Here is a 19,154-nt window from a genome sequence, read left to right on the forward strand (position 1 = left end):
AAGGGAATGGTAAACCTTGGATGCCAAACTAGCAGTCAAGTTTATCTAGACAGAACCCAGCCCCACAGACAGCACAGCACCCTGTTTGTCTCACTCAGGCCATCCTTTATAGACAGGGAAGTGTCTTTGTGCCCTGGTATATGCTTCCAGCAATTTAGTGTTGCCAGAGGGTATCCTAGCACACTCAGTAAGGGGATGGCCACTTAAGCAGCTTTCTTAGGAGGGCTCCTCCAGATTTGTAGGGCAGCCACCTGGTTGTCATTACCTACCTTCACCAAACTACAAAATGAATCTTGTTTTCTTCTGCAGTGGACACCTTTGGAAGAAGTATCCTCCAGAGAGTCCTCCTGTCCTAGCAGGGGCTGACATGGGGAGGGGGGCTATTGGCCCACCCAGGAATGCACTGGTTTTTTACATCCCCAAGCTTACTGGCATCTTACATTTGAGAGAAGAAACATAAATTCTTTACTCACCAGTGAGTTTCTGTTCTCTTCGAGTGAGGGACGGAACTAGGTGTGCCACAGGCTAGACAGGTCGCACCTTCATTGCTTCCACAGCCTGGAGGTCACACAAAAACTTTGATGGCAAAAAAACCCACCTGCTATCCAGCTACGTCCCTGCGGGGTGTAGATATGTTGGAGGAATCAATGGGTGAACATGGGAAGCTCCGCCTCCTCTGGGAAGATCTAAAATGGAGACTGCCTCTTGGCCTCGGAAGCAGAGACTTCCTCAAGCTAGCTGGCCTTCACTCAATAGAAATTCACCAGTGAGTAAATAATTTCCATTTCCATCAGAAAGCTATTTATACCAGAGTATTAGGCTTGTTTACTGCAATCATTTACTTTAGACTAAGCCTCATTGAATGGAGTAGGGCTTTCTTCTGAGTAAACATGCACTGGATTCAGTTGCACATTATGGTTATAGTATTACCAACTTTTTATGAAGGTTCCTGCATCTTTAACAGCAGCTTCAGTTGCAGGTATCAGCAGATGATGTCTATCTCCATTCTGTGACATGCTTCATTTTGCTAATTTCTGCTTATAAAGGTGTTTATGGCAAATGAGAGGCCAGGTTGTTCCCAACCCAGTCAGTTGACAATGGCACCATAGCACCTTCCTTACTATGAAAAAAATATCTCAGAGATAGAGAAAGGGCACTCTGGTATAGAAATGAAACAGTTCCTTTTGTAGTTACCAATATTATGGCATGATGTTCAGTTCATAATATACACTGATTTCTTTCTTTGCAAAAGAAATGAACATAGGAGCACTTACAGATGAATGGGAATAAAACTAAGTTATTTGCAAAGCCTTTTTTTTTTTTTGCTGGGGGGAGGGAGATGCAATACTAGTGCTCTTTCATGAGTACTTGAATACACAAATCAAAGCCTATGGGATCAGGCTCATTCCCCCCTCCCCCAGTGAAGGGTCTCTCTGTTGCTCAGCTATCCAAAGTGACTTTTCAACTAAAGACGTCAAGTATATTTTCTAGATTGACCTTGACAGTTGTTTGTTTCCTGTTTTTGAAAAATAAGCCAAAGAAAATATCTACTTACATTCAGATAGTCAGGTGTACATCACTCTTTGACTGCCAAGATGCTCATTTCTCTCTTATAAATCAAACTGAATAAAAATCAAGGAAATATTAATATGAAGTTGCCTTAAGTCATCCTCAGGCAGAATAGGAGATCATTTCTTATTATATTCACAACCCAATGTTATGATTTGTATTAATTTTTACCTTCCAGGGTCATTAATAACTCCCTATTAATGTTTTTCTCAGTCTCCTGCACTCTTCTTTTGTTTTTGCAAGAACAACTGCATCTATTTGTAATGGCAATATGATATTCATTTGAAAACTAATATGGAATATATAAAACATTTACATACCGCTCCATATCTAAACAGATTTTGGAGTGGTGAACAATAAAGATAAAAAGAATAAAAACAGCATATTAAAAAAAGAAGTAAAACAGCATACTAAAAACAGAATGCCAATAAAAACTATAGCTGGTCAGTCAAGGAAGTCTTGAAATAAAGATGTCTTTAGCACATGCCAAAAATGAGACAATGTTGGTGCCTGCCTAACCTTCATAGGCGGGGAGTTCTGCAGAAAGGGAGCCACCACACTGAAAGCTCTTCCTGGTGGACTCCAGCCAGGCCATAGGTCCAAGCAGATCTACCAGGAGCATGTCATTTGATGATGCTCAGGCAGGTTGATAAGGGAGAAGGCGCTCTCTAAGTATCCTGGTCCCAAGTTGTTTAGGGCTTTATGCACTAGTAACAAAACCTTAAATGTGGCATGGTAGCAAATAGGCAGCCAGTGCAGTTCCCCCAGCAAAGGAATTCCACACTGAAAAGGGGCCGCTCCTGATAACAGCCAAGCTGCTGCATTCTAAACTAGCTGCATCTTCAGGACCACCTTTAAGGACAGCCCCACATAAAACGCATTGCAGAAATCCAGCCCTCAGCTTACTAGTGCCTGTACCACTGTGGCCAAGCTATCCCTGTCCAGGAGTGACCGTAACTGGTATACCAGTCCAAACTGGTAAAAACTACTCCAAACTGTCATGGCCACTTGAGCCTTTGGTGACAGTGATGGATCTAGGAGTAGCCCCAAAACTACACATTTTAAAGGGAGTGCAATCCCATCCAGAACAGGCAATGAGCTTATCTCCTGGACTCAGGGCTTCAGTCTTGCCAGGATTCAGCTTCAGTCTATTGGCTCTCATCCAGCCCATCACTGAGTCTAGGTACTGATCCAGGACTTGCACAGCCTGCCCTGATTCAGATGCCACAGGGAGATAGAGCTGCATACTGATGGCACTTGTCTCCAAATCTCCTAATACTCACTCCCAATGGAATATAAAATTTTCCTGAGTTCTCCTCTTCTTGATTCTCTCATATGAATAACGGGGGGGGGGGGGGGGATTTTCTTTGTTTCTTAAGCCTAAGATGATCCTTCCAAATAAACAAGGATTCATTCAATTCAATTTACAACAGTGCTGGCATTACACGTTATATAAAATATTAAGGATTCAATTCTATGCACACTTACTAAGTAAATTCCATTGAACTCAATGGGTCTTTTTTCTGAGTCAACATACTTAGGATTGTACTGTTAATGTAAGAGAATTTAACTGAAATATTAAGTATGCCAGAATAAATTTGTTAGTCTTTAAGGTGACACAAGACTCTTTTGTTTTTGTTGCAATAGAATAACTGGAATGGGCTAGGAATTGTTACAAAGACAACTCAGTACTTTCGGCATTTAATTTCATTCTGATATTGCTGTTCACAATTCTCCTGAAACTGAAATACCTGAAACTCTGGATTACACTCCATGCATCTGATGAAGTAGGTTATAGTTGAAGACATTTATTAATCTATTTTTGTTGTTTATTTGTTCAGTCGTTTCCGACTCTTCGTGACTTCATGGACCAGCCCACGCCAGAGCTTTCTGTCGGCCGTTGCCACCCCCAGCTCCCCCAAGGTCAAGTCTGTCACCTCCAGAATATCATCCATCCATCTTGCCCTTGGTCGGCCCCTCTTCCTTTTGCCTTCCACTTTCCCTAGCATCAGCCTCTTCTCCAGGGTATCCTGTCTTCTCATTATGTGGCCCAAGTACTTCAGTTTTGCCTTTAATACCATTCCCTCAAGTGAGCAGTGTGGCTTTATTTCCTGCAGTATGGACTGGTTTGATCTTCTTGTAGTCCAAAGCACTCTCAGAATTTTCCTCCAACACCACAGTTCAAAAGCATCTATCTTCCTTCGCTAAGCTTTCCTTATGGTCCAGCTCTCGCAGCCATAGGTTACTATGGGGAATGCCATTGCTTTAACTATGCGGGCCTTTGTTGTCAGTGTGGTGTCTCTGCTCTTAACTATTTTATCAAGATTTGTCATTGCTCTCCTCTCAAGAAGTAAACGTCTTCTGATTTCCTGGCTGCAGTCAGCGTCTGCAGTCATCTTTGCGCCCAGAAATACAAAGTCTGTCACTGCCTCCACGTTTTCTCCCTCTGTTTGCCAGTTATCAATCAAGCTGGTTGCCATAGGGGCTACAAAACTTTGTTGTTTTTATTAAGTATATGGTATCTGTCAGGAGTTTTTCAGGAGAAGCCTAAAATGTCGAAGTCTTGAATTCCTGAAACAATAAACACATGGATTGACAGGGTAATGATTTAGGGTGGATTCCTGCACTGAGCAGGGGGTTGGACTCGATCGCCTTGTAGGCCCCTTCCAACTCTGCTATTCTGATTCTGAGACTTTTGGTGTAATTGTACCATGTAGTTTTGCTCCTATACAGTGACCATGAAGTAAGTCCCATTGAACTTAGTGTGACTTACTTTCGGGTAAATATGCATAGCTCTGCAGTGCAGATATTTTTTTTATTTTGTTAAGTACCATTTTGTGCTGTGCAAACCTATGCATGTTTACTTAGGTGACCACAGCATATATTGTATTGTGCCGCAACTTCCTTATAGTCATTTGTAGTGCAATCCTATGTAACTAGTTTACTCAGAAGCAAGGGGCTTAATACTTAATAAGCATGTTTAGGATGAACGCCTAAGTCCTTTTTTATATTTGATTGATTTTATTATCGTGTATTGTTTTACTTATGCGGTAAGCCGCCTAGCGAACTGGGGTAGGATCGACAACGGGGCGGGATCTCATGGCTTGTGCTAGCTGCCGTGACTCGGGAGAGCCAGGAGGAGGCGATAGAACAGGCTAGCCTCCGCTCAACTTTCCGACCAATTGGACGGGACGTGGGCGGGGCCAGGACGAAGTGAAGGATCGCGACGATGGCGGCGATGACGATGGCTGCCGTGTTAGGGCTACGGCGTCTCCTGGTGGCCGGTTCGAGCCTGAGCAGGCGGAGATTGTGAGTGGGGGTGACGAAAGGAGGCGCGCGCGCGCACACGTTCCCTCTCCCCCTCCCCCTCCCCCTCCCTTCACCCACCACCCTAAAGCTGGGAAGTTAAAAGAGATCTGTTGCTTTCCCTTTCCGCCATTTGCCTTTCTTTATAGGGTTTTTCCAGAACCGCTTGACTGAGCCCCCATCCCCCAGGGGCCCCTGTGTAAATCAGTCTGGCATAGCCACATGGCATAGTGGGCAGCACTGCCCTTTGGAAAAGGCGGCACGCTGCTAGCACTTATGAACCATTGTAACGTGGGGAAAGGGTACATGCCGAAGGTCACGGACTGGAAATTAACTGCTCCTTAAAAAGAAAAGGAGGATTGTTCGCCGATTAAAGAACGAGCTGATTCTACCCAAGTTTACTCAGAAGTAAATCCCAATGAGTTCAGAACCTCCTGGCTTGATCTGACGAAGGGTTGCTTGAACGGAGTCCCAGCAAATTCAATTGAATTTATTCCAAAGTGTTAAAGAACTAGGATTTATTCTGTATATGTTTATGTTGAGCATTTATATACTGCTTTTCAAGTCTGTAACTTTCCAAAGCAAGATTCTGAAGCAATGCAGTAGCAATAAATATTAATACAATACAACAGAAAAAGGATAGTGAGAGTAGCATTTAAACTTACCTGTTGAAATAAATGCCCTAAAATGTCTGGGTGAATTAAAAAAGAGAGTACCTGCCACCAAAAAGATAACTGGGACAGTGCCAGGTGAGCTTCTTTGGGGGCGGGAGTTGTAAAAGCAGGATGCCACAACAGAAAAAACCCTATCCCAAGTCACCTTGCACCTCAGATGGTTCAGACTCACAGAAGGACCTTTGATGAGAATCCTAATACCCAGGCAGATTTGTGTGGAGAGAAGTGGCTTTGACGTGTCCTGGACCTAAGTCATTTAGCTTCTGAAAGTTAAAACCAGAAACATGAATTGGACCTGGAAATGGACCAGGAACCAGTGAAGATGTTTCTAGACTAGCAAGATGCGTTTCATAGGTCTGGTCTAAATTAGTAGTTTAGCTGCCATATTCTATATTAACTGTAGTTTCCAGACTGTCTTAAGGGTAGCCCCACTTTCAACACATAGGAGTAGTCCAAATGGGCCGTTACCAGAGTGTGATCACAGGCTTGCATCCTTAACCCTTTAACTGATTGATTAATGTAGCACAGCTAGTAGGGAGTAAGCTATTGAATTCAGTGCATCTTTCTTCTGAGTAAGCAAGCTTCGGTTTGGAATTTATGTTTAAATAATTTTGTAATTATGAAAATGGCATATGCCTCTTTTAAAATAACTTAAAATTTAGGGAACAAAGGGTACCATCTATTTTTAGAAGGAAAGACCATCTTTAATACTTTATTTTCTATTTCCTATTATAGTAGTACAGCAGTTCCAAAGTTGCAAATGTGCCCTTAAATTGGAGCCCCATCAAATAAAAGTTGTGCACACCAGTCAGCTGGAACTTCAGTCCATCAATCTTCACCTTTCACTGTGGTCTGGACTTCAAATCTTTTAGCCAGTTGCCTTCACAATCTGGGGTGGTTTAAAGTGTTGGAAAGTGGATTTGTAAAGGCATGCTTCTGTAGTGCTCTCCGTGAATTCAAAAGAGGGCCATATGTGCAAGCTCTGCCCTCAGCAGCCCTGTAAAAAGGCACAGCCCTGCATTATCATGCATTAAGCATGTTCGGCTGAATGTGTGTAGAAACTAGAATCCACTTCAGATCTTCACGTTGACCCCTTCCTATAAGTTCATTTTGAGTGCTTGAAGGGCCTACATCAGAGTTATAATCAATGTTTTTAGAAAATGTTAAAACATCCGCACATGTGCTATATAAATAATAATAATAATAATAATAATAATAATAATAATAATAATAATAATGTCAAAAGCAATGTCCCCAAATGAGCACTCTATCCCCAACCGTAAGCATTCTTAGGTTCCCATTCCATGAATTATAGTAGAGTCATAGCCTCCCTAAATGTTGTGTGATGCAGCTGTGTTTGACAGGGAAATCTGAAAATACCCCATTAAAACCCTTTGTTATGGAAAAGTGCTCAAGCACCCAGAAATACTCTGATCCCTTTTCCCCCTCCCCTCCTTGTTTTTGAATTTGGAGAAACAGAAAGCCTCTTTGCTGCTCAAGGCTGTCCTGATCTCTTGGCTTCTTATCTACCATGGTCACATGTTGCTTTTTCCTCAAACACGTCTGCTTTGTGTTTAGGAACCAGGATAGACATGAAGGTGCATCACTGCATTGTTGATCACTTAAGTCCCCTGACTGAGCACTTTGGAAGGGTCAGGGTATACTCTGGACTCTCAATTGCTCCAAATACAACATTTTGTACCTGTCATAGGCTGCCAAAATATGGCATTGTTTATGTAAGAATGGTTTTCTGTTTATGGAACATGTATGGGACTTGCGATCAGTCACAGGAGGGAGGAGGGAAAAGTATGATTTCATCAGAGCAACTTTGATGAGTATAAAAGTATGCTGATGTAGACGATGGGCAGAGAGTTCAGCCTTCAGCTTGCTGGAGGCGGCCTGTTCTCCTACTTACGTAGTAAAATAAAGCCTCTGCATCTGGACCAGTCTGGAATCGTTCCTTCCCTACTGGGTTTGGGGAAATTTCCCTAACACGTTGAACAGAATGGCCAATTTGCTGATGAAAATAGATGTAGTATCTTGGCATATATCCCTTTTACAGAGCTGCTTTTGGCAAACATTCTGCCCGTACCTTATGGTGGGTTAGACTCTGCAGCTGAAGGTAGGTTGATTTATTGACAAACTCTACCTTTTGGTTGTATAATGTGGTGGCGCTGTGGGCAAAGCTGTAACTGGGAACACAAAAGCATAGATTTCAGCTTTGGATGGGCCTCTCATTACAATTTGTGCTACAAGTGGCTTATGCCAGTTAGTTTATTAGGGCAAGGGAAACCTTTTGAAGTCCATAGTCATTTACCTCCCAAATGACCAGGAAGTCATAGTTACTAGTCTGGGCATGAAAAGTTGTCACCAGCGCTGTGCTTTCATAAATTCGACACTGGAGGGTGCTAATGTAATGAAAGCTGAAATTCATTCTACCATGCTTTCTTTGTTAAACAGAAAAAAAAGTTTCCTGTTTTGCAACATTTTAGCAAAAACAAATCTTGAACAAATAACTAAAGCATGAACATCCAAAGGCAGTTAGGAAAACGTTGGCAGTTATAATAAATGTTTTTGAATCCTTTATGAAGCTGAGGCATCTCTTTGCCCCCTGGATTTATTTTAGTTTATGAACAATTGAACCTTTGTATTATATATTTGCTAAGAGTTTCTCTTTAAAATTCACAGCTCTTGCTTGTGGTGCACTTTGAAATTTTAGCCCCAAATGCTGGTTCTCTCTTTGCTCTTGTAAAATGCTATTACTATGTTGCTTTGTTTTATTTAAATTTAATTTGAATTAATTTTATTATTATGCAACAGAAAATGACACTGTGTTGATTCCACGATTGTTTGCTGCATTGATGGTACCATGAAAATGTTGGGAAATACTAGACATTGTCTTTGTAATAATGTTTGAAAGCATCAAGTAGTTTTTTTAGATTTTGAACAAACCTAGAATCATAGAATAGCAGAGTTGGAAGGGGCCTACAAAGCCATTTAGTCCAACCCTCTGCTCAATGCAGGAATCCACTCTAAAGCATACCTGACAGATGGTTGTCCAGTTGCCACTTGAATGCCTCTAGTGTGGGAGATCCCACAACCTCCCTAGGTAACTGGTTCCATTGTCGTACTGCTCTAACTGTCAGGAAGTTTTTCCTGATATCCAGCCGGAATCTGGCTTCCTGTAACTTGAGCCCATTATTCCATGTCCTGCACTCTGGGAGGATCGAGAAGAGATCCTGGCCCTCCTCTGTGTGACAGCCTTTTAAGTATTTGAAGAGTGCTGTCTCCCCTCAGTCTTCTCTTTTCCAGGCTAAACATGCCCAGTTGTTTCAGTCTCTCTTCATAGGGCTTTGATTCCTAGTGACATTTCCCTCCCCCAGAATACTATGTTCTTGAGAACCTGCTCTGATTTGCACATTTAAAAAGATGAAAATTTGACTGTTTTTGCAGTCTTTACTGAGTACTGGAAGCATTTAGGCTCATATTGTGATGTAGAACTACATTGGAAGTGGGTGGAAGGAAAGTAACATTATTCCAGAATGGTGGGAGGTAATGAGGTGGGGGCTTCTGAATAACAATGGCTCTTTAGGGCTGTGCAATGCTGTCTGATTCTACTTCTCCCTGGTCTGCTGTTTGGACTGGCACAGATGAGCAGGTAGTGTGTAGTATCATTTTGTTTGTTTGTTTACAATATTTATATACTGCTCCCCATTCAAGAATTTCAGAGCAGTGGACAAATAGAATAAAAATAGAATAAAAACATTAAAATACATTTTTATAAGAAACAAAGTGCAAATAAAACTGTGGCTGGTTAAGGGAAGGCTTCCTGAAACAATGTTTTCAAGAAGCGCCACAAGGAATACAAAGCTGGTGCCACCAGAGGCAGGGAATTCCATAGAAAGGGGGCCACCACACTGAAGGCTCTTCTAGTGGACTCCAATCGCACCATAGGTCCATGTGGAACCATCAGGAGCATGTCCTCAGATGACCTCAATCTAGGATTCAGTGTTCCTGATACTCAAAAGATGTAGAGCTGGCTTTCAAGGATGTTAAATCCTTGACATCCACAAGGTTTTCTGTGTCTGTCATTCTTAGTCCAGAAGACGGTCTCTTCTCAGTACAAATCTGTACCAGAGTCTTAAAACAGCTTTAACGGCAATTCACTATTAATAGCAATTCACTATAGTTGAAGGGCAGGAATGAGGGGAGGGCCAGGGATCTCTAACAGAGAATTCTCAGCACCTTCACCAAAGTTCCCAGGATTTTTGTCAAGGAAGACATGACAGTTAAATTGGAATAATGTTTATATACTTTGTACTATTGATGTCTTTACACTTTAGAAAAATCCATTTTTCCCGAGTAGCTAGGAGGATTTCCTGAGATCTGAGCCACTGAAAACTGTTTCGCTTGTGAGTCAGGCGTGTGCTTTTTGCTTTTCTTACAATGATACTGGTAAACAGGCATTTCCCCCACCGCCACCTTTATTTGATTTTGACCAATTTATTCCTGGAGTTCTTTCTTTTAGTGGCTCCTCCACCCCTAATTGCAATAAGCATTGTGTTCTAGTTTTTCCCGTTATTGCCTGCTCTCTTGGGGTAAATCAGAGTGTGTGTACTTCACACTCACACATCATAGCTAAGTTCTGACCAACCAAAGACAAAAGTGTCCTATGTCAAGATTTATTGTAGAATCCTATGAACTATGCTATGTATTGATATTCTGGCCCCAAACAAAGTAGCCTCAAGATAATAGGACCTAGGGAACTCTTTGTCAGATAAAGGTAAGATAAGACTTCATCTACTTAGTCTGGTCTAAATCTGAATTACTTGATGTAATGGTACTGGAAGATTTTTGAGATTTTCCTTTCTTCCTGTTTCCATTTCTAGATGAACTGGTTATACTATAATGAAAGGACAGCGCAGTTGGACATTATACAACTAAATGTCTTTCACTTCTTTATTTTAATGACATTGCAAAATGGCTAGCCATTGTGAAGCCTCTTCCGCAATGAAAAGGAAGTGATGAAACTCTGAAGAATTTGGGACACGCCAAGTCGATTTTCCAAAATTTAATGTACTCATTGTAGTTAAACAGTTAACAGAGACATTTTATATTGAGCTTTCAGGTGACCTAATTTCCCCTAGTACTGTACATTTAGCTTTATACATCTGCACCTAATTTGTAAAACGGACTTAATGAGAAACTTCAAACACTTTAAACATCAATTACAAAGAGGGCAAGGTTTTAAAGTTCCAGTAATCTGTCCATATTGGTCATTGAAACATGATCCCAGCTGGATATAATTCAAGACAGATGTCATTCCAAAGCCTTGAAAATAAAGACCTGATATATGGTTGACACTAACAAGCTGTTATGCTAGGTTGTAGCTACACTTGGTTTGCTGCGCAAGAGTACAATTATTGTTTTTGTCTAGTGTGGATTTAGTAATACTAGAAGTTTTTTAGGTTTTTTTTAGATTTTGTACTCCTCAAAATGTCAACCTTAAAAAAGAAAGTACTACCTAATGAGAAGGGCATGTAATAGGAATGGCTTACAAAGTGAAGTCATCACCGTTGTTGTTATTAATACCTATTGCTAATTTTAAGACGTGATCTTATTGCAGCAGCAAACAAAAGGGCCAGAATAGATAGTAGTGGCCACCATATGTTCATAAGCACATTTAGGATGTCACACACGTAACAGGCATAGGTCTGGTTCACACGTAATGACAACCGAAATTGGGCCTGTTCAGAAGACACCTTAAACCCTGCTGGTTAAGGCTTTTGGTTAAGCAGCAGGGCTTAAGGTGTCTTGTGCAATGTGTTGTCTAAACCTTGGTCACTCATTAACTATAGTCAGTCCGTCTGCAGCAGGGTTAACGGCTCTAACCATGGCTTAAGTGTTGTGTGCAACATCACGGGTTGTGGTTAGTACTAACCCCAGAGAACCACAGTTCCGCTAACCACAAAGCCTGTAGTGTCATCTGAACAGGCCCACTATGGGTTAACCACAAACAATCCAGGAGGAGAACTCATGGTTTGTTGATGGATTGTGAAGTCTGGATTGTTTGTAGTTAACAACCCATAGTTAAACCATAGTGCAGGATTCACATGAAACAACAACTCACAATTCAGCAACAGCCCGTACTTAACTTGTACTCAATCCATATTCTTGGTTGTCATTATGTGCAAACCAGGTCAATGTGTGAGTCAGTGTTGTTATGACAGGAATTACCACTGCCTCTGGATATGATGTGACAGTGTCAACAAACTGACATGTGAATGATCACAGGGCATGACAAGATTAGGCAAACTAACATACCGAAGGCTGATTCAGAACTCATATATCCTTTTTCATCCCTTCTAGATAACATGTGCATATCTTTTCTGTAGATATGTATGAACTAGATGCATAGCTAGAATTCATCCATATCTTTGAATCACTTGTGTGTATTTGGAGCTGATGGGTAATGTCTGAAGTGCTACCCATGATGTCTGATATTGGAATAGGATTTCAGCCAACACAGCAGTGTTGAGACCTGCTCCACTTGGCCTGCAGAATGCTGTGGTACGTACATTAGCATGTACTACATTGACTATGTTTGTACAATCATAGTAAGCTGAAATACTCACAAGCTTTTTGTCTGCACCCTCTGTTCTTATAGCGTCTCTTCCCTTCTTGGCATGCCACAATTGTCCCTGAAAACCTTCAGTTAACCACGGTTTCCTGTTATATCTGAAATAGGAATCTATGGTTCCTCATTAGCACACACACACATTAGCACACATTTGAGTTTTGTGCCTATGTAGTGTGTTGTTCAGAACATTCTGGAACTGAGGACTTTTGGCAGGAAGATCCACCACGCCTCAGCGCACATATCTCCTCCCTTTCCCTCAGGTCCTCTGCTTATTATGCTAAGATAAGAGTTTCTGAACCAGATCTCTTTATGCTGTTGCAGCTATGCATATCTCTAAGTTGGGAGAGCTTGTCATTTTTGTTAATAGGAAGCAGCTATATTGTTTGTTATTCACCACATTATAGGTGGTTTCTTATGGACGGCTTTGTTTATTCCGATAGTCCAGCAGATATCAGGCATATTTGATTAATTAGAAGTTGGAATCAGCCATTAGCTAGAATAACTAGGTAGTGTGGATAAAGAAACTTATTGGATTTGGTCATTAATTACTGAGAAGATTAACAGACAAAGGATCCAGATTCTACCAGTTGAACTGGTACAAATCAGCAATGTTTACTGAAGTAAGACAAGTGTAACCTATCAGACAGAGGGCTTAAATTGTACATAACACCTAATTAGAGTTGTCCCACTTACTAGGTGAAAACTAACCACCCTGAATATGGAATATGTGAAGAAAATTGAGAGAGGCAGAGATAGGGAAGAGGAACTTCAAAGTAAACACAATCTTCAGCTGTGTTATGTCTAGCAGTGAAAAATAGAATGTGGTTGCTGAGATGGTTCTCGCACCTTTATTTCTTTTTTAACACTGGAACAGGAAAATAAAACACTTGAAAGCTTTACTTTTCTTGCATATCACCTTCTTGCTGCTCCAGGTGACCTTGGCAATTATCTGTAGCTGATGGCTACTAGTGATAATAAGTAAAAGCGGTAGTCTCTATTTTCAGAGACGGTGATCCTCTGACTCTCAAATGCCACAGACTCACTACAGGAGGTGGTCATTTCCAACATTTTCTGCTTGTGAATCTTTCTAAGAACTTGACTGGCTGGTGTTGGAAGACAGAAAGCTGAGGTAGATGGGTCATTGGTTGCCAGTTAGACACTTCTATGCTTGTGTGTGTGTATGTGCAAATTCTAACAAGTGCAAATGGAATGTAACCGGGGACAGTATGTGGTCTCCTAAAGGAATTGGTAGTTAAGGTTGTAATGTATAGATTTCCCACCATGAACATGGTAAAGTAAGAGTAATTTTATCTAGAGACCCCTTAAATATAAAACAAAATTGCCCAGGTAGAAGATCGCTTACTTCCAGGTAAGCTAACAATCCTGAGTTAATTGCAATTCACACACAGCTAATGTAACCAGAATTCACAACCAGAGAGTGGTCCTTTAAAAATAGCCTCCTTGAGCACTAATTTGACTGGGAAGTTGTGATGCAAATTTAAGAAATAAATAAATACAGCCGTTCTCTTATTATAAACTTTTCCCCCCCTTTCGCCACAAAGGCATTATTTTACACAACACCCACTGCCACTAGAAAGTGACAGGAAGCGTTCTCTGCCTACAGGAAGATGCAAGGTGAACTGTCAACTGTCACTTTATTTGACAATTTGCATAGTATTAGGTGAATAAATGCATTTTCAGCCTGGGTGACCAATAGGTATGCAAGGATAATGGCAAAGTGCTGGCAGTATAGCATCACGAGCAGAAATATTTGGGCAGTTATTTAGGCCCAGAGTGCCAGCATCTTGCATTTTCTGTGAGCAAGATGGCATTGGCACTCTACTGCAATTTACACTTGGGGTTTTTTTGGGGGGGTGTTAGGGGGGAGGAGGGTAAAGCATTTAAAACATATGTGTAAGGATGTGTGTGTGGCAGAGTTGGCTAATGAGACTGACTGGAGAACACACATTTCCTGTTAATGCCTTTGTCTCGTACCTCAATACATTGAGGATCAGGGAAAGGCACTAATTTATTTGAAGTGCCTGAATCAGTAGGATTTTGTTTTGCCCTCTAATTGAAGGAAAATCAAGCTCTGTAGTAAAATATTTTTAAAACATTTAATCCCATTTCCTGATGGGGAAAGATGGAAGTGCTGTTTGGCACACCCACAGCCAAACTGAAACTGTGCATGAATCAAATTAGCAATTTTACTTACATTTTACTGGCTTCTCCTTTCATTTGCCCGTCTCTAGCTGCTTTTTTTTTTTAAAAGCAAAACCGCAAAGCTCATTAGCACTGTTTTTGGCATGTCATGAGTCATTAAATTTGGAAGTAATTTGTAGCATTGAAAGACTGCTGTCCGCAAACTATTTACTCCAAAAATATTGTAGATTAAATGAGACTTTTTGAGTCTAGAAGATGTTTGGAGACTGCAGCTGAAATGCAGTTTACAATATATTTTTTGTCTTATGCAAAGCTATGAATATTACTTTTGATATGCAGTGCACCTATATCGATTAGTTTACAAACGACATGCATCTCATGTGGCTGCTGAAAAAAATGTTGTTTTATGGGGCTTGTGCATGTAGACTTGGAAAGAAAAGTGAAGTCATTTTATGTATTTTTGTCCTTAAAAAATTCTGTAGCTTTGTTTGCATGGAGGTCAGCACATCTTGATCTCTGCCCCCTTCACCCCCCACTACTTTCTCCATCTGATTTACTTCCCACCACTGTAACTTTTGAGCTACAGACTTTATTTTGAGTGCTCTATTAATTGTTCAAGAAATGGGTGGGAAAATTCACTGCACCTGGAAAGCTCAGAAGGATAAAGCTCAAGACATCCTTTCCCTTGTGGTTCTTCACCTGCGAGTTTGTCCTGGGATGGTAATAAAAATCCTGTGGACCTTGTTTTATGTGAGACCATTAGGCAACACGAGAATTTGGGACTAGCCGCCCTTCGTTCTTTGGGACACTGAAAGGTGCCATTTACAAGCTCAAAGCGCCTGCAGGAAAGCAAAACAGGCTTGTAAACTTAAATTCTACACCCTGCAAGGTTCCCAGTTTATAATGGAGGTTACAGGCCTCGATTATCAACACCGAAAATGTGGTTTATGGGTTTAAACGAAAATTGGGGGAAACTGGGAAACCTCTGCCTGCAGAAAGTGGACAGAACAGCCTTTTATTCCAATGACTTTGGTGTTACTATGAAGAAAGAAAATATATAGAATCCAGATATGTGATTCTTCCCAATATTGAGTTTTCAGTTTGTTGCAATGCGTAGTGCACTTAAGTTCCTTTCAATGCAATCCTAGGCATTTCTATAAGTTCTGTTGAGTTTATTGGGACTTACTTGTATAGGATTTCAACCTTTATTTGCAGATCCGAAAAGGCAGATTTTATCATTATTTCTTGAGCACTTCCCAACATGCAGAATGATTTATCCTTATCTCATTTGCCTTCTCAAGAAAGCAAGTTAAACTGAGCAATAGTAACTTGCCTGTAGTGATGAATTTGGGACGCAGCAGGGATCTGAACTTGGGACCCAGCACTCTAGGTGTAGTCCATCTGGCGGTGATTGTTCCTGAACCTTTGGCGCCCACAAGCAGCAGTGAAATTATTTGTGTGAGTAAAATTACCTGAGCCATGTCATTCCTCCAAATTCCAGTGTCCCATTGCTGTGCTTGTTCCCAGTTGCCATGTAAAACTTTGTTGAGGATATTGGGATTCACTGTGGGTCCTGTGGGTAGGGCTTGGTCTGCACAGTTGGGTCATGCTGTCCCAGCAAAAGGATTAAATGGAAGATTGTGGTGGAACTACCTGAGGAAGATTAAGGCGGAAAAATAAGTATTGCCTGAGGTTGTTTTGTGTGGCCCATGGGATCCATTTATAACCTTGAGACTCCCAACTTTTGTGTTAAGCAAGTATATAATTTTAGCCTCCACTGACTGTAGAAGTAAGCTTGACAATATGATGGCAGAAAGATAATCAGTTAAGGCTGCAGTCCGACACCCACTTTTTTGGGTGGGAAACTCCATTCAATTTAACGGGATATATTTGTGAGTAGACCCGTGTAGGATTGCACTGTAAAAAGAAAAAGAGAGAGAGAGAGAGAGAGAGATTCCTAAATATAGCTCTCCAATTAATCCTCTTATTTCAGAAAATGCACATGTTGATTTTTTTTCATGGCTTGACTCCTGAGCTCTTCACATCTGGAGTGAGCAATCCCAGATGAAGAATCTAACAGAATGCATGGAGCATGTTACTTGGCATTTGTAACATTCATCCAGATGATATGCAGATTTTTGAAACAGCCTGGAATTGCAACATACAAATTAGATGCAGCCCTCTGGTTTTTAATGTTTCCAAAGCATTCTTTGCGGTGAACAAATTGCATATTTCTGGGGAAAGGTTACATATGAAAGTTCCTTCAGCATTCATTCAATCCCTATATTTCTAAGATCAAACTGCTCGTTGGTAACCTTGCAGTCAGGAGTAGCTAATGGGAATGATGAGATAGCTTTGACTTTTTTCTTTTTTCTTTTTCCCTGCTGTCCTGAGAAGTCAATCCTTTTTAAAAGCATTTGGTTGTTCTTTTCCCAACCCAAACCGCAAATATTCCTGTAAGTTTGGGCTTTGTTCTCTTTGAGTGAATGGTGCTAAGCTGTTGTCTACAGTTTGAGCCTTTGTCTCTTTTCAGGCAGCACTGTGGTGAAGTATAAGTGGCTGGTACATTTTTACGTGCACAGTTACTCAAATCTTTGTTGTTGTTGTTGTTGTTGTTAGTAACTCTTGTTAAACTCAATTTGCAAATCAGCAGCCTAACCTGTACATGCAAACATTGACCTGGTAAGCATGTAAGAGCAACCCAGAGTATGGGTTAAGTACGGGTTGTTGAATCCTGGATTGTTGTTACCTGCAAACCCAGAACTATGGGTTATTAACCATGAACAATCCAGGTTTGTTATTGAATTGTGAACTTTGGTTGTTTTTTTAAACTATGGATTATCATTACATGCAAACCCAGAACCATGGCTTGCTTGTCGGATGTTTTTCCAGGCTACAGTGGCAGCGGACAAGAACAGTAACCCCCAGCCCCCAGCTCCCTACATGCCAGTATTACAGCTCTGCAAAGGCATTTGGAATACACAGAGGGAGCGGGTGAAGGAGGAGGGAATCAAATAACCCAGGAATTTGTGGGGGGACAACAACCTGTTCTTTGCAAGATCATCTGGTGGATTGTTGCCTTCCTCAGAGTTTAACTGTGATTTATCTGCCATATGAGCTCCATCACATTCCAAGCATTGTCCAAGATCTAGCGCGGGGTTTTGAACCTCAGGCCATGGACCAAATCTGGCCCTCTGGGGTTGTCCAGAGGACTATACTCCTTTCCCCTAACTGCTGATCACAGTTGCACAGGTTTTCCCCTATTCTAAAATTGCTAATATGTGAGGTTAATTTTCATGCATTTACTTGTGATTCATAACTCATGTCAAAGCATGGTTGTATTCAGTGATCAAAAAACTTGCCAATTTAGGACCAGTGTTAAGGCTATCTCCTGTTGGCTCAGTCTCCACAAAGCTAGGAAATTGGACATGCCCCGTGATCAGTAATAATGTTGTGCAATGAACTTACTTACAACTTTTCCTCCATGTACTTACATAGTTGAATTTATCTGATTTTTGAAAACAAAATTTATAATTACAGTATTGGCAATCTAAATGTTTTCTTGCAAGTTTACCTATGTGCCAAAACAAGCAAATGCAGGTAACAGTTTTGCTAATTAGAACAAATCAAAAGCATAATAGTAGGGTAATGCTTTTATTAGGAAAAATCCAAAATCACAAACTAGGATTGCAGACTTTGAGTTATCCAGAAAACTTCTTTGTGCTGAATTATAAGAAACAAGGGTTTATTGGAACCCCACCCCTTCCTGCAGTTTATGATGAAGGGTATAGATTACAAATGGAGGCTGCAATTGTGTTCTGACTTACTAGACACTAAGTCCCATTAAATAAAATACCGCTAACATTTGAATAAGAAAATATGGGGTGGGAGGTGGCACCAGGAACTTGTGCCCTACTGACAGGGCTGGACATGTGAATAACCTGCAAAGGATGATAGTTTATAGCACCTGCAACTCTAACCTCCCATCCTGTGAAGTTCTTCCCTTTTAAAGAAGGCAGAATCTGTGAACTTTTTGTAGACCCAAACCACAAGCTGTTCATTGAAGAACAAGCAAACAGAAAAGAATAGGAAAATGAAAGAAAAACATGAAAAGAGTTAGAGAGTGGAATATTGAGCTCCAATCCAATATAGTGAAGCCTTAAAATTTAACCCTCTAATTTCTCATTACTACACATCCCCTTTTCCAAAGGCATAAGGTTTACTTCTGAGTAAGATTTGCATCGCAACATTAGTTCCTGTTCTGTTCTGTTCCCTTCCCTCTTCTCCTTTCAGTGTTCTGTCTGTCAAGCACAAAGTCAACCATGTACCAGCACATAACCAGGCAGAAACTCAGCAGGCAAGCAGGCATCCCTTCTACCCCTTCCTTCAGAAAAATATGTAAGGTGGAATGGGTCCCAGGCTAAAATCAAGATGTCCCCTCCATGTTTACGTAGTTGCCCAAGCTAATAGTTGGTGCTTAGGGTCCTTACAAGTATTTAAATAGCTCCAAGACAGTACTGATCAAATAACCCTGCAGTATTTCCAATTTATAGAAGTGTAGCCTGGACCACAATCCTTTTTGGCCCTGAGTAGCTGCCATAGGAGATTCGGAGGAGGACTTTTTTGTGAGGCAATTCTGAGGGGGAATAGAAGATTTCAGAGAGGAAAGAAACTGCGGAGACCATGGTGTGTATTTGTAAATAAAATGCACCACTTAGAAAAGACAGCGGAGGAGAGAACACCAACCAAATATCCATTCAGAGCGTTCACCTACCAGTGGTTTGAAATTTGGTGCTATTTCA

The 19,154-nt window shown here is 41.0% G+C and overlaps 1 protein-coding gene across 3 annotated transcripts in view; it reads left to right on the top strand.

The window, feature by feature from the left end:
• Positions 1 to 4,798: 4,798 nt before the first annotated feature.
• The window catches only part of CLYBL (citramalyl-CoA lyase), a 222,786-nt gene continuing 208,430 nt past the window's right edge, over positions 4,799 to 19,154 (top strand). Inside the window, exon 1 of one of the 3 annotated variants that reach the window (XM_063126109.1) lies at positions 4,799 to 4,878. In XM_063126109.1, the coding sequence (XP_062982179.1) occupies positions 4,799 to 4,878 (80 nt within the window). Of the gene's footprint in view, positions 4,879 to 7,613; positions 7,672 to 19,154 lie in introns of those variants that run through there. The other 2 variants (XM_063126110.1, XM_063126111.1) reach the window with 2 other exon arrangements.

This window comes from Elgaria multicarinata, chromosome 5, assembly GCF_023053635.1.
Source record: "Elgaria multicarinata webbii isolate HBS135686 ecotype San Diego chromosome 5, rElgMul1.1.pri, whole genome shotgun sequence".
NCBI lineage: Eukaryota > Metazoa > Chordata > Lepidosauria > Squamata > Anguidae > Elgaria > Elgaria multicarinata.